Consider the following 16,539-nt stretch of genomic DNA (forward strand, 5'->3'; position numbering starts at 1 on the left):
GAAAAACGGTCTCGATGTCGTCTCCGATAAACTCTGAGGGACTGAGGGAGCTGTATTTCAGCAAAGAGTGTCAGACTCACACTAGAGGGTGTTGTGAAGCCCTGACCACATTTCTTTATTGAGAAAAGAGGAAGATCTTCAGATGAAAAACAGAATAGGACTTCTGAAACTACTTCTCTATTATATACAGTAGATTTCACATCCAACAAGCCAAATTCAAAGAGGGCATCTTCGCACAATGTGTCATCAACACTGTGAAATGTGACTGTATATGAGGCTATCATATTCATACCATGAAAAGGTCTGAATGCAGTAAATGCACTTTGCTTGAAGTATTGGCACAACAGCATGAGCTGTTGCAATCTGGATATGTGTGCGTGTGTGTATGTGTATGTGTTTGTGTGAGCATGTGTGTGTGTGCTTGTGCGTGTGTGTGTGCGCATGTGCGTGTGTGTGTGTGTGTGTGTGTGAGCATGTCTGCTTTAGTGTGTGTGTTTGGGTGTGTGTGTGTATGTGTTTTGGTGAGCGTGTGTGTGTGTGTGTGCATGTGTGTATGTGTATGTGTTTGGGTGAGCATGTGTATGGGTGCTTGTGTGTGTGTATGTGTGTGTGTCTGGCTGGGAGCCATGGTGATCACAGGGTTTAAGTCCTCAATGTTAATTGCTCGCCGTTTCTGATTGGGTGATGTACTCAGGCTGTTTTTTCTATTGCAGATTACAAGCAGGTTGTGATGTTTAAAGCCATGGAGCTGAAAGAAGGTGATGAGTTTTTTTTAGTTTTTTCTCTCTCTGTACATACAGTATGGGGGGGGGGGGGGGGGGGGGGGCGTTGAAATTTCCCTACTGTCACCGTGACAGCGTATTTTATCCTTTTTTCATTAGTCCGTGGGTGGATTTATATGTGGCTTAGAAGGCTTCAAGGGGTTCGAAGGCCATGTTCTGCTTTTTCTCCTATGTCATGTTGCGTGCATTTTAACAAGTGTATATTTTCTATATTATTGTACATTCTAATTTACCTCTTGACATTGCTACACTACCTATTAGATTAGGTTCCCAGGTTAGGTGACTGTTAAGGTAACTAAGTAGATGGATGTCATGTTGAATTTAAAATGTATTGTCATTGCCTAACATATGTGATAGAAGTGGAACACTCATACTTTTTGCATGATTTAGGTTACTGGTGGCACTGGTCGCCTTTCATTTTGTCTTGTTCATAACTCATGATTTATGTTTTTGATTAAACTTTGTATAGTAAAAAAAACCAATGTTATACTCTTACTATTTGTGACATTCTCTGGCGCACCATGTTTATTCCCACCCCAAATATTATTCATGAGCCAGGGTTCTCTTACTCATATAATTGAGGTATTCGTCTTCAGTAAACTGACGTGGCCAGTTTTAGATGGCCCCCTAGTGGGAGCATGGTGGAATAGCATCTTAGAATTGTTCAGCCATTTTTTTAAATGATGCGCGGGACAGAAACAGGGCTCTGTGTTCCGGAATCATTGCCACGCGGTGCATAGGCCCCGCCCCCGCACTAAAACATTGCCTCTGCACACCCCAGCGAGTTGCATGTAAAAACAATGTAAACTGCATAAGTCAGTCTGGATAAGAGTGTCTGCAAAATGCCAGTAATATTACAATTAAATTATTTGTAGTTGCACATTGATGAATTAAAGACTAATGGCTGCTGACAATTATCTGACAATTTTTTATTCAGCATTTTTAATCATTCAAATTAACGTCAACAAATGTTTACCAATAACAGAATCAAATTCGACAGCTTTACTTTTTTTTAAAAAGAAAAAATACTGACTCAATCACACAGGTCCCGGAAATATTCTAATAGGTTATGTCTTCAAATGAAACATAAAATAAATTCAGTCGTGTTGTAAAGAAAGTCAAAAGGAAAAGTCAAAAAGCATATGAAAAAAGTTCTGTTTGTCTCCAGGTTGTACCAAGCATGCTTTACCGTCGTTCACATTGTTCTTTAACTGCTTTTGTTAAACTGCAAATTTTCTCATTTTCAGAAGTTATATCTGCACGCAAGCCATTCCAAGCCATAGGAAATAATATAAATCAATGGAACGGGATTAGAACTTATTAATGTTACAAATGTCTGTGGATCTCAGCCTTCCACTTTTAAATGGACAAAAATGGTACTAACAGGCAATATCTATTTTGCATAACACTAACCGTCCCATACAGCTGACTGAGGGGAAAATGACAGTTCCTCGAAGAAAAAAACTGTGAGATGTGCAGATACGATACTAAAAATGTCTTTCCTCTGAAATTCTGCACTTCCTGTTGAAAATCCCTGTGAGTTTTGACGTCTGATTACTCGGCCTAACTTCAGCGAAAAGGCTTGTACAGGCAGGTTAAGGCCGGACCTATGCGCAGATTCCAGAGTATGTCATGTCCGCCTGCCCCTGTGGTGTGTGTCTGACAGCCAGACCTTGTTTTGGATTCGAATACTTCTCCGTGCTCTATTGGTCTTGGGTAACTGAGCCTGCCAATATGACCAGAAGGCGGGGTTTCCATGTACTTTTTGAAAGTATTTCATTGGTTCCAATACACCAGACAAGATCAATAAAGTGTAGAAAAGTATTTGAATCCAAATCAAATACGTATTTAACCCAGGTCTGCTGACAGCCTTAGAATCGTCAGACACCTTCACCTGACCGTAGACCACCTGCGGCTCCTGCTCCTGCTCCTCCTGGCTTCCTTTGTCTTGACCACTTAAACCAGGCAGTACTCCTGGGGTGGCTTAGACCTCTCACCTGGGGAGCGACATTGCATTACATTACATTACATTACATTACATTACATTGTATTACGTTACATTATGTTACATTACATTACACTGCATTACATTATGTTACATTGCATTATATTACATTATGTTACATTTCATTACATTGAATTAAATTATGTTACATTGCATTACATTATGTTACATTTCATTACATTACATTGTATTACATGACATTAAGACAAAGCTGGGACAGTGCAGGAGGGGACACTGGGTCTCCAAGGGGATGAAAGCACACAATATTAAAAACAAGCTAAAATGGCCCTCAAAGAAAATAAACCAACAGGAAGGACTTTGGTTGGGTCAGCAGCGACAGTCGTTTCTATGGAGACCCTACAAAGGCCATTGACTTCATATCCGCTTATGTCCAACTAAAGATTTGGCCTGAGCTGCATTGCAAATGGATTTTCTAGAGAATTAGAATATGCTATACTTAATGTAAATAACTATATTGCTCAATTTTCAGCTAACGTGTTTAATAATATGTGCAGTTTCAGCCAGCCTTGGGTTCAGTGTGGTTGCGGGTTTTGTAGTCATTTTTTATTTTATTTTTTAAGATAAACTTGTAATATTGCAGAATAATTTAATAGACAAAGTAATGATTTACCTTGAATGGTCAGAGATATGTTTCTTTTCAGCTTGCTTATCCCCATGTCATCAAATGCTTCAATGGTATATATCCCAGAATCACTTTTCATCACACGGTCCAGCCGTAACGTCCCATTTTTTATGAGCTGACAGCGGTTTTGACAGGTTCCACTAGAAGTTTTGATTTTCTCTTTGTATCGGAAAAACTCTTTACCTTGGAAAAAGACTTTTAATTCATTAATTTTAAAACTGGTGTTTAATGGATATATAGAGACTGATTGCCCCAGAGCTCCGTAACATTGGACTAATGTTTTATTCTCTGTGATGTCGCAGAAGGTTGCTGTGCCTAAAAGAGGGGGGGGGGAAATTATTTTCGCAATTCATGAAGTAAAACAAATTCAGTAGACTGATTTGAAATGTAGTTTTTCACATTTGAGTTTCACTTCGCAAAAAAAAAGATTGCAGAAACATTTTATAGTGGCATTGAGTACTGTTTTAGAAAACAGATCCCACAGTGTTTGTTCTATTTTCAATTTTTCAAAATCATTGTTCACTCTCAAAAAGGATGTTAATATCCAACATGCTTTATGCCACTACTTTTGTTTCTTTCAAAATGTTTTGTGTCAAAGTTACAAGTTATGAGCTACACATATACAATTTATTTGTTACGAAGAGAAACTTTTTTTAACACAGGCTATTTTGACAGTAACACACATGTGCTGTCCTTAAATAGACAGGGAAGCGTGTTAAAAATGACAAGCTATGAGCTGTTTTAAACACTGTTGAGAGTGAAAGGGTACAAATGCTGGGTACATAAGAACCTTTTGGGTTCTGTTTTTATTCCTTATTTATTCATGAAGTTTCATTAATAAATTAATGTGAATTATATCCACATTTTATATCATTCATTCTTTACACACAACAAAAATAAATACAGTTATGGAAAGCAGGCCGAAATATCCACACTGTTACCGTGACACTTACCGTGTGACACTGCGGCTAAAACCAGTAGTAGTTTGAGAAGAGCAGGCAGCATCCTTTTCATCGCACAGGACAGGAGTCGCTAAAACAAGGGACAGAGGTCCGGGACAGGTACGCACACCACCGTTACAAATATCGCGTCTTCGTCAACATGACAAACGGTCTTAATGTAGTCGCCGATAAACTGTGCGTTTCTTCCTGAGGGTGCCGTATATTAGCCAGGTCTCTGTCAGGCACACTGACGGTGTCGACCTCACACCACCGAGTGTTGCACTTCCTTAACCCAACTGAAGGCGTATAACCACTTTTCTAGCCTGAAGAAAGAGGAAGTTCTAGAGGAGAAAAACAGAATAAAACACCTGGGGACACTTCTATTTTAAAAAAGTTTTTTTTTAAATTAGCAGCAATGTTCTCATGTGTTTCAATTTATATAGTAGGCAATGACTTTTCAGTCTATTTTTTCACAAGACAACTTGAACCTTTTTAGCTACGTCCCTATCATTTATCAATTCTGCAGAAGGTTTCCTGGAATGACTCATTTTTTTTTGTCGTGCTAAAACTAATCGCAGTGGCATCATAAAACATGAAGATCATTTTCTACCCTCTAATACTGTAGGTGGACCAGACAGATGCAGAGAGTTGGTAGGTAGATTACAGCTAGTTTTTGTTTCATATCATACAGGGATATCATACAGAATGATGTTTCACTGTGGTGTGCAGTACAGAAATGCAGAAACAGTGTTTTGTAAGCTCTCACAACCCGTAGGAGGCTGTGAATCTGTATCTGGACATTTAAAGCAATAAGCCATGTGAGGCCATGGTTTACAGTGCTTTTACAAAAGCTAAGGGGCGTTGTTAGCGGAGCGTCCTAAAACCCTCTTAGCTGTTGTAAAATCACTGTAAACCACGGCCTCGCGTGGCTTATTGCTTTTATAAAACGGTTACTACATATACCTGGCACGGTGTCATAACACAAACACACAGCAACAAAAAATGCAGTCATTTATTGATAACAAATAATCATTCTTCCGCCAAGCAATGTAGTTCTTCAGCAACATTTAGCAGAATGGTTGCCAAGCAACACACAGGCATGAAAACAGCGAACAGACCACATTGTATGGGTGACTAACTGGCGCAGTAATACTGAAATTGTAATGCGGTCACAGGTGTGTGTTTAGAGTATTTTACAACGGCTTCGAACGCGGTTCAGCCAATCAAAATCAAGGACCGGAACTATCCGTTTTATAAAGCTGATTGTAAGCTTCGCAGAAAAGGTGCGTTTTTAATCTGGAATTCAAAATACTGAGAGTCCAATTCCCTTCCATATTTTGGAAGGTTGTTCCATAGTAGGGGAACTTGATGGGAAAAAGGCTCTACTGCTGGTCAAGTTTTTGGAAATTCTTGGGACCCTTAGATAACCTGCATCTTGAGAGAGAAGAATCTCCCCAGCTTGTATGGTTGAAGCCTACCTGACACATATACTGGTGCTAGTCCATGTAATGCTTCAGGATGAAAGTCAAAGTCAGCATTACGCCTCATTGGTAGCCAGTGCTTCATGAAACTCGCTGGACTAACACACTCTAGCTTTGATCAAGTAGTCTAGTAAAAGTATGACTTGGACAACTTTATGGAAGTCCAGTCATGGTAGACCTATTATACATCCTTGGCATCTTCAGACTATACACAATGTACTTAATGGCCTTAACTATGGGGCGACATAGCTCAGGAGGTAAGTTGACTGGCAGTCAGCGGGTTGCCGGTTCAATCCCCCGCCCTGGGCGTGTCGAAGTGTCCCTGAGCAAGGCACCTAACCCCTAATTGCTCCCAATGAGTTGATTGGAACCTTGCATGGCAGGCTTCCACCATTGGTGTGTGAGTGTGTGTGAACGGGTGAATGAGAGGCATGAATTGTAAAGCGCTTTGGATAGAATGCAGTCCATTTACCATTTAACTTTGAAAAGTGGACACAATAAAGACACATTTTTGTAAATCTTCACATATCTGACAAACAAGTGACGTTAATAACTGAATAAAAAATGGAAGTAAAGCACAATGCAGAACGGGGCTTGAAAGAGGTCTTTGTAACACATGCTAATCCTAACGGAAAGTGGAGAGCATGATTATCCGGAATAGATTTTAGGCTGAACCACATCGATCAATCAATCAGACTTTATTTGTATAGCACTTTTCATACAAGTAAAATGTAACACAAAGTGCTTCACACAATACAACAATGCCCCCCCCCCCCCCACCTTAAAAAAATAAATAAATAAAATAAAATGATAAATGAATAAAACTCAGTTAAAAGCCAGACTAAAAAGGTAGGTTTTGAGTTTACTTTTAAAAATATCAACATTCTCTGATGCCCTCAGGCCTTCAGGAAGGCTGTTCCAGCGGCGTGGACCATCGTAATAAAAGGATGCCTCACCGTGGGCTTTTATTCTGACTTTAGGGATGATTAAAAGACCACTAGCAGAAGACCTGGGGGTTCTAGAGGGTTCGTAAGCTAAAAGCAAATCTGATAAATAGATAGGGCCAAGCCCATTAAGAGCTGTATAAACCAATAAAAGGACCTTAAAATCCGTTCTGAAGCAAACAGGCAGCCAGTGCAGAGACTTTAAAACTGAGTCTGCTCTCTTTCTGGTTCTATTCCTCTGAAAAAGGAAGAAAAAGACAAGCCTGAGTGCATGAGATCTATCTGACAAAAGTGCATTCAAAATATAAAACTGTGACAAATGGCATCATCCATGATAATTCACCGTAAACATTGCCCTTGCAGAAAACGTACATGTAACGTAAATATATATATATTATATTTATAAACACCACCCTTAAATAAAAACCTGTGTATATTTTAACTTCAGAAAGGAAATGAAATGGTAAGCGCGGTGTTTGTGTTATCGTCCCTACCCTAGAGGCTGGTTCAGTTTCGGGATTGTGTTGGGTCCCTCCCTGTACCTGCTGGCGATGCGCAAGGTGGCAAACAGGATGGCAAGAACTCCACAGGCACCGAGCAACAACAGAAGTCTTGTATAATTTTTGTGACCTACAATTTTTTTTTTCACAGCAAGAACATAATAATAATAATTAGAATTATTATTATTTTATTTAATTTTTTATGATTTAAAACAAGCTAAAATGGCCCTCAAAGAAAATAAACCAACAGGAAGGACTTTGGTTGGGTCAACAGCGACAGTCATTTCTATGGAGACCCTGCAAAGGCCATTCATTTCATATGCGCTTATGCTCAACTAAAGATTTGGCCTGAACTGCATTGCAAATTGATTTTCCAGAGAATTAGAATATGCTATACTTAATGTAAATAACTATATTTTTCCATTTTCAGCTAACGTGTTTAATAATATGTGCAGTTTCAGCCAGCCTTGGGTTCAGTGTGGTTGCAGGTTTTGTAGTCATTTTTTATTTTATTGTACAAGATAAATTCATCTGCAACAAGTTTACAAGTTTAATAGACAAAGTAATAATTTACCTTGAATGGTCAGAGATATGCTTCTATTCAGCTTGATTTTCCCCGGGTAATCAAATGCCTGAATGGAATATATCCCAGAATCATTTTTCATCACACGGTCCAGCCGTAACGTCCCATTTTTCATGAGCTGACAACGGTTTTGACAGGTTCCACCAGAAGTTTTGGTTTTCTCTTGGTATCGGAAAAACTCTTTACCTTGGAAAAAGACTTTTAATTCATAAATTTTAAAACTGGTGTTTAATGGATGTATAGAGACTGATTGTCCCAGAGCTCCGTAACATTGGACTAATGTTTTAGCCTCTGTGATGTCGCAGAAGGTTGCTGTGCCTAAAAGGGGGGGGGGAAATTATTTTCGCAATTCATGAAGTAAAACAAATTCAGTAGACTGATTTGAAATGTAGTTTTTCACATTTGAGTTTCACTTCGCAAAAAAAAAGATTGCAGAAACATTTTATAGTGGCATTGAGTACTGTTTTAGAAAACAGATCCCACAGTGTTTGTTCTATTTTCAATTTTTCAAAATCATTGTTCACTCTCAAAAAGGATGTTAATATCCAACATGCTTTATGCCACTACTTTTGTTTCTTTCAAAATGTTTTGTGTCAAAGTTACAAGTTATGAGCTACACATATACAATTTATTTGTTACGAAGAGAAACTTTTTTTAACACAGGCTATTTTGACAGTAACACACATGTGCTGTCCTTAAATAGACAGGGAAGCGTGTTAAAAATGACAAGCTATGAGCTGTTTTAAACACTGTTGAGAGTGAAAGGGTACAAATGCTGGGTACATAAGAACCTTTTGGGTTCTGTTTTTATTCCTTATTTATTCATGAAGTTTCATTAATAAATTAATGTGAATTATATCCACATTTTATATCATTCATTCTTTACACACAACAAAAATAAATACAGTTATGGAAAGCAGGCCGAAATATCCACACTGTTACCGTGACACTTACCGTGTGACACTGCGGCTAAAACCAGTAGTAGTTTGAGAAGAGCAGGCAGCATCCTCTTCATCGCACAGGACAGGAGTCGCTAAAACAAGGGACAGAGGTCCGGGACAGGTACGCACACCGCCGTTACAAATATCGCGTCTTCGTCAACATGACAAACGGTCTTAATGTAGTCGCCGATAAACTGTGCGTTTCTTCCTGAGGGTGCTGTATATTAGCCAGGTCTCTGTCAGGCACACTGACGGTGTCGACCTCACACCACCGAGTGTTGCACTGCCTTAACCCAACTGAAGGCGTATGACCACATTTCTAGCCTGAAGAAAGAGGAAGTTCTAGAGGAGAAAAACAGAATAAAACACCTGGGGACACTTCTATTTTAAAAAAGTTTTTTTTTAATTAGCAGCAATGTTCTCATGTGTTTCAATTTATATAGTAGGCAATGACTTTTCAGTCTATTTTTTCACAAGACAACTTGAACCTTTTTAGCTACGTCCCTATCATTTATCAATTCTGCAGAAGGTTTCCTGGAATGAGTCATTTTTTTTGTCGTGCTAAAACTAATCGCAGTGGCATCATAAAACATGAAGATCATTTTCTACCCTCTAATACTGTAGGTGGACCAGACAGATGCAGAGAGTTGGTAGGTAGATTACAGCTAGTTTTTGTTTCATATCATACAGGGATATCATACAGAATGATGTTTCACTGTGGTGTGCAGTACAGAAATGCAGAAACAGTGTTTTGTAAGCTCTCAAAACCCGTAGGAGGCTGTGAATCTGTATCTGGACATTTAAAGCAATAAGCCATGTGAGGCCATGGTTTACAGTGCTTTTACAAAAGCTAAGGGGCGTTGTTAGCGGAGCGTCTAAAACCCTCTTAGCTGTTGTAAAATCACTGTAAACCACGGCCTCGCGTGGCTTATTGCTTTTATAAAACGGTTACTACATATACCTGGCACGGTGTCATAACATAAACACACAGCAACAAAAAATGCAGTCATTTATTGATAACAAATAATCATTCTTCCGCCAAGCAATGTAGTTCTTCAGCAACATTTAGCAGAATGGTTGCCAAGCAACACACAGGCATGAAAACAGCGAACAGACCACATTGTATGGGTGACTAACTGGCGCAGTAATACTGAAATTGTAATGCGGTCACAGGTGTGTGTTTAGAGTATTTTACAACGGCTTCGAACGCGGTTCAGCCAATCAAAATCAAGGACCGGAACTATCCGTTTTATAAAGCTGATTGTAAGCTTCGCAGAAAAGGTGCGTTTTTAATCTGGAATTCAAAATACTGAGAGTCCAATTCCCTTCCATATTTTGGAAGGTTGTTCCATAGTAGGGGAACTTGATGGGAAAAAGGCTCTACTGCTGGTCAAGTTTTTGGAAATTCTTGGGACCCTTAGATAACCTGCATCTTGAGAGAGAAGAATCTCCCCAGCTTGTATGGTTGAAGCCTACCTGACAAATATACTGGTGCTAGTCCATGTAATGCTTCAGGATGAAAGTCAAAGTCAGCATTACGCCTCATTGGTAGCCAGTGCTTCATGAAACTCCCTGGACTAACACACTCTAGCTTTGATCAAGTAGTCTAGTAAAAGTATGACTTGGACAACTTTATGGAAGTCCAGTCATGGTAGACCTATTATACATCCTTGGCATCTTCAGACTATACACAATGTACTTAATGACCTTAACTATGGGGCGACATAGCTCAGGAGGAAAGTTGACTGGCAGTCAGCGGGTTACCGGATCAATCCCGCACCCTGGGCATGTCGAAGTGTTCCTGAGCAAGGCACCTAACCCCTAATTGCACCCAATGAGTTGATTGGAACCTTGCATGGCAGGCTTGCACCATTGGTGTGTGAGTGTGTGTGTGAACGGGTGAATGAGGGGCATGAATTGTAAAGCGCTTTGGATGAAATGCAGTCCATTTACCATTTAACTTTGAAAAGTGGACACAATAAAGACACATTTTTGTAAATCTTCACATATCTGACAAACAAGTGACGTTAATAACTGAATAAAAAATGAAAGCAAAGCACAATGCAGAACGGGGCTTGAAAGAGGTCTTTGTAACACATGCTAATCCTAACGGAAAGTGGAGAGTATGATTATCGCGAATAGATTTTAGGCTGAACCACATCGATCAATCAATCAGACTTTATTTGTATAGCACTTTTCATACAAGTAAAATGTAACACAAAGTGATTCACACAATACAACAATGCCCCCCCCCCCCCACCCCCCCCCCCCCCCCCCCCCGCCTTAAAAAAAAAAAAAAACGATAAATGAATAAAACTCAGTTAAAAGCCAGACTAAAAAGGTAGGTCTTGAGTTTACTTTTAAAAATATCAACATTCTCTGCTGTCCTCAGGTCTTCAGGAAGGCTGTTGCAGAGGCGTGGACCATAGTAATAAAAGGATGCCTCACCGTGGGCTTTTGTTCTGACTTTAGGGATGATTAAAAGGCCACTAGCAGAAGACCTGAGGGTTCTAGAGGGTTCGTAAGCCAAAAGCAAATCTGATAAATAGATAGGGCCAAGCCCATTAAGAGCTGTATAAACCAATAAAAGGACCTTAAAATCCATTCTGAAGCAAACAGGCAGCCAGTGCAGAGACTTTAAAACTGAGTCTGCTCTCTTTCTGGTTCTATTCCTCTGAAAAAGGAAGAAAAAGACAAGCCTGAGTGCATGAGGTCTATCTGGAAAAAGTGCATTCAAAATATAAAACTGTGACAAATGGCATCATCCATGATAATTCACCGTAAACATCGCCCATGCAGAAAACGTACATGTATATTTATTTTAACTTCAGAAAGGAAATGAAATGGTAAGCACGGTGTTTGTGTTATCGTCCCTACCCTAGAGGCTGGTTCAGTTTCGGGATTGTGTCGGGTCCCTCCCTGTACCTGCTGGCGATGCGCAAGGTGGCAAACAGGATGGCAAGAACTCCACAGGCACCGAGCAACAACAGAAGTCTTGTATAATTTTTGTGACCTACAAAATTTTTTTTTAATTTTTCACAGCAAGAACATAATAATAATTAGAATTATTATTATTTTATTTAATTTTTTATGCTCATGTGTGGAATGTGCTCAGGATTGCACAGTAGATAAGGCTCCAACACATGGTATGATAATTGGGAATCCTACCTAGACACTTTGTAGTTCCTGAATCTTTCATAATCAATAAGGTGATTTGTAAAAGATTATGTTTGTTCTGTGAATCTCATGACGCTTTCAGTGAAAATTGCACTTTTTAAAATATTTTCATCAATGGCCGTTTAGACCAGCTTAAGTGTAGATCTACTCTGGTCATATCATACCACAATCATACAAGATTTGTCAAAAGACACTTTTAAAGTGAAACGTATTCACTCAAATGGAAAACAGAGAGCATCTAGCATCGGCACAGAGCTACTCTAGCACGTAAGAACAGAAAGCAGCAGTGTGCTTCAGAAAAATAGCCCACACTCAGAAGACGACACATAACACACAACGTCAGTCTCGTAGCTGTCCATGTTCTTTCATAAAAATTGTTCGTGTGTTCTGTTGGCTGCGGTCTTATTGTCATGGTTTTTAACTGATATTTCATCCTTTAGTGGTTTGAAAATCAGGAGTGAAATTCAATCAATACTAAGTATTTATTATTGTTATTATTATTATTGTCATTATCATCATCATCATTTTTAATTTGTGGAACTCTCATGGCATTGCATAGCAAATAAGCCTTTAATATGTGGCTTCCAGATCACTGGTCATCCTACCTGGACACTTGTGTAGTTCCTGGGTGGTGCGTTCGCTGCTGACACGGTTACTGGCTGTACAGGTGATGGATCCAGACAAGTTCCCCCTCAGTATGAGAGTCTGAGTCTCATTGCTGAGGAACGCCACCCCCCCATCCAGGGGACGGTCATCCAGAGTCCAGCTGTACTGGGGGTCGTCCCCGGTGCTGCTGCAGGATGCCCTAATTTCTCCATGGGACAGACAAAGCTGGGACAGTGCAGGAGGGGACACCGGGTCTTCAAAGGGATGGAAACAAGCAAGATTATAAACAAGCTAAAATGGCCCTCAAAGAAAATAAACCAACAGCAACAATAATTTCTATGGAGACCCTACAAAGGCCATTCACTTCATATGCGCTTATGTCCATCTAAAGATTTGGCCTGAACTGCATTTCAAATGGATTTTCCAGACATTTTGAATATGTTGCAGTTACAGTAAATATCTATATTGTTAAATTATCAGCTAACGTGTTTAATAATATGTGCAGTTTCAGCCAGCCTTGGGTTCAGTGTGGTTGCCTGTTTTGTAGTTGTTTATTATTTTATTTTTTAAGATAAATGAATCTGCAATATTACAAGTTTAATAGACAAAGTAATAATTTACCTTGAATGGTCAGAGATATGTTTCTTCTCAGCTTGATTTTCCCTGTGTCATCAAATGTTTTAATGGTATATATCCCCAAATCACTTTTCATCACATGGTCCAGCCGTAATGTCCCATTTTTCATGAGCTGACAGCGGTTTTGACAGGTTCCACCAGAAGTTTTGGTTTTCTCTTTGTATCGGAAAAACTCTTTATCTTGGAAAAAGACTTGTAATTCTTCAATTTTAAAACTGATGTTTAATGGATATATAGAGACTGATTGCCCCAGAGCTCCGTAACATTGGAGTGATGCTTTATTCTCTGTGATGTCACAGAAGGTTGCTGTGCCTAAAAGAGGAAAAAATTATTTACTGTCACATTCATGAGAGTACAGTAGACTGGTTTGAAATATAGTCTTTTTACTTTTGAGTTACACTTTGTAAAAAAAAAAAAATTAAAAAAAAAGATAGCAGGAAATTTTATAGTAGCGTTGAGTACTGTTTTAGAAAACAGAACCCACAGAGTTTGTTTGTGCCCTCAGTTTTCAGTCTTTCAAAACTATTGTTCATTCTCAAAAAGGATGTTAATATCCAACACGTTTTGTGCCACCACGTTTGTTTCTTTCAAAACATTTTTTGTCAAAGTTCCTACTTTCGGGCCACACAAACATGATTTATTACAAAGAGAAACATTTTTAACAGCTATGATTGACTGTAACGTACAATTTGTTTTCCTCAACTAGACAGGCTCAGTGCTGTTTTAAACATTTCAGTTCTGAGAGTGAAAGGGTATAAATGCTGGGCACGTAAAGACTTTTTGGGTTCTGTTTTAGTCCATTATTATTCATTAAGTTTTATTAATGAATTAATGTGAATTGATTACATACATTTCTGCGGTACCAGTTGCTTGCATTTATTTGTGGATTTTTTAGATAATTCTTGTGGCACGATTTGCAAAATCATTTCGCTAACGCCCACATTACTCCAACCAATCACAGCACGTATAATATTCAGGATTGTGTTCTGTCAGAACAAAACATGTTTGACCCTCATATTAAGTGTAATTATGCTTATATTTAATGTATGGAATTTTCTCAGGATTACATAGTATATAAGGCTCCAACACATGGTATGATAACTGGACATCCTACCTGGACACTTGTGTAGTTCCTGGGTGGTATGTTCGCTGCTGACACGGTTACTGGCTGTACAGGTGATGGATCCAGACACGTTCCTCCTCAGTATGACAGTGTGAGTCTCATCACTGAGGAACGCCACCCCCCCATCTAGGGGACGGTCATCCAGAGTCCAGCTGTACTGGAGGTTGTCCCCGGTGCTGTTGCAGGATGCCCTAATTTCTCCATGGGACAGACAGAGCTGGGACAGTGCAGGAGGGGACACCGGGTCTTCAAGGGGATAGAAACGCACAAGATTAAAAGAGAGCTAAGGTGGTCCTAAAAGAAAATAATCCAACAGGAAGGACTTTGGTTGGGTCAACAGTCATTTCTATGGAAACCCTGCAAAGGCTTGCTGGCTAACGCCCACATTATTCCAACCAATCACAGCACGTATAAACTTCAGGATTGTGTTCTGTCAGAACAAGACAAGTATTGACCCTCATATTAAGTTTAATTATGCTTATATTTAATGTATGGAATTTTCTCAGGATTACATAGCATATAAGGCTCCAACACATGGTATGATAACTGGACATCCTACCTGGACACTTGAGTAGTTCCTGGGTGGTGTGTTCGCTGCTGACACGGTTACTGGCTGTACAGGTGATGGATCCAGACACGTTCTTCCTCAGTATGACAGTGTGAGTCTCATCACTGAGGAACGCCACCCCCCCATCTAGGGGACGGTCATCCAGAGTCCAGCTGTACTGGGGGTCCTCCCCGGTGCTGTTGCAGGATGCCCTAATTTCTCCATGGGACAGACAGAGCTGGGACAGTGCAGGAGGGGACACCGGGTCTTCAAGGGGATAGAAACGCACAAGATTAAAAGAGAGCTAAGGTGGTCCTAAAAGAAAATAAATCAACAGGAAGGACTTTGGTTGGGTCAACAGTCATTTCTATGGAAACCCTGCAAAGGCTTGCTGGCTAACGCCCACATTATTCCAACCAATCACAGCACGTATAAACTTCAGGATTGTGTTCTTTCAGAACAACACAAGTATTGACCCTCATATTAAGTTTAATTATGCTTATATTTAATGTATGGAATTTTCTCAGGATTACATAGCATATAAGGCTCCAACACATGGTATGATAACTGGACATCCTACCTGGACACTTGAGTAGTTCCTGGGTAGTGTTTTCACTGCTGACACGGTTACTGGCTGTACAGGTGATGGATCCAGACACGTTCCTCCTCAGTATGACAGTCTGAGTCTCATCACTGAGAAATGCCACTCTCCCATCTAGGGGACTGTTATCCAGAGTCCAGCTGTACTGGGGGTCCTTCTCGGTGCTGTTGCAGGATGCCCTAATTTCTCCATGGGACAGACAAAGCTGGGACAGTGCAGGAGGAGACACCGGGTCTTCAAGGGGATGGAACAAGCAAGATTATAAACAAGCTAAAATAGCCCTCAAATAAAATAAACCAACAGCCACAATAATTTCTATGGAGACCCTACAAAGGCCATTCACTTCATGTGCGCTTATGCTCAACTAAAGATTTGGCCTGAACTGCATTGCAAATGGATCTTCCAGAGATTTAGAATATGTATGACTGCATATTACAAGTTTAATAGACAAAGTAATGATTTACCTTGAATGGTCAGAGATATGTTTCTTTTCAGCTTGCTTATCCCCTCTTCATCAAATTCCATAATGGTATATATCCCCAAATCACTTTTCATTACATGGTCCAGCCTTAATGTCCCATTTTTTATGAGCTGACAACGGTTTTGACAGGTTCCATCAGAAGGTGGTCTGTTGGCTTTGTATCTGAAAAACTCTTTTCCTTGGAAAATGACTTTTAATTCATAAATTTCAAAACTGGTTTTAAATGGATATATATAGACTGATTGTCCCAGAGCTCCGTAACATTGGACTGATGTTTTAGTCTCTGTGATGTTGCAGAAGGTTGCTGTGCCTGAAAGTAAGAGGAAAAAATAATTTACAGTTACATTCATGAGAGTGTCAGGACTTCTGCCTGAGTTTCCGTTGCATTTTCCTTTTTCTTTTTGGTATGTATGCATGAGTTGTGTGTGCGTGCGCGCATGTTGTTTGCTTCTGTTTCAGATCCCTTGAGTTCCTGGTTCCCACCCACGCTCCTCCCCCTGTTCCCGCCAGTCTGCATCAGCCGATTATTCAATCAAGCCTCTGCCACC

General features: G+C 39.8%; 1 protein-coding gene across 1 annotated transcript in view; it reads right to left on the reverse strand.

Annotated features, from left to right (window-relative positions):
- LOC118223341 overlaps positions 1-16,539 on the reverse strand; it is a 62,180-nt gene that overhangs the window by 9,605 nt on the left and 36,036 nt on the right. Inside the window, exons 10-14 of the mRNA XM_035409731.1 lie at positions 15,975-16,301; positions 15,490-15,744; positions 14,922-15,176; positions 14,354-14,608; positions 13,225-13,551 (exon numbers count right to left, since the gene is read on the reverse strand). Of these exons, the coding sequence (XP_035265622.1) occupies positions 13,225-13,551; positions 14,354-14,608; positions 14,922-15,176; positions 15,490-15,744; positions 15,975-16,301 (1,419 nt within the window). The remainder of the gene's footprint in view (positions 1-13,224; positions 13,552-14,353; positions 14,609-14,921; positions 15,177-15,489; positions 15,745-15,974; positions 16,302-16,539) is intronic.

This window comes from Anguilla anguilla, chromosome 3, assembly GCF_013347855.1.
Source record: "Anguilla anguilla isolate fAngAng1 chromosome 3, fAngAng1.pri, whole genome shotgun sequence".
NCBI classification, from domain to species: Eukaryota; Metazoa; Chordata; class Actinopteri; order Anguilliformes; family Anguillidae; genus Anguilla; species Anguilla anguilla.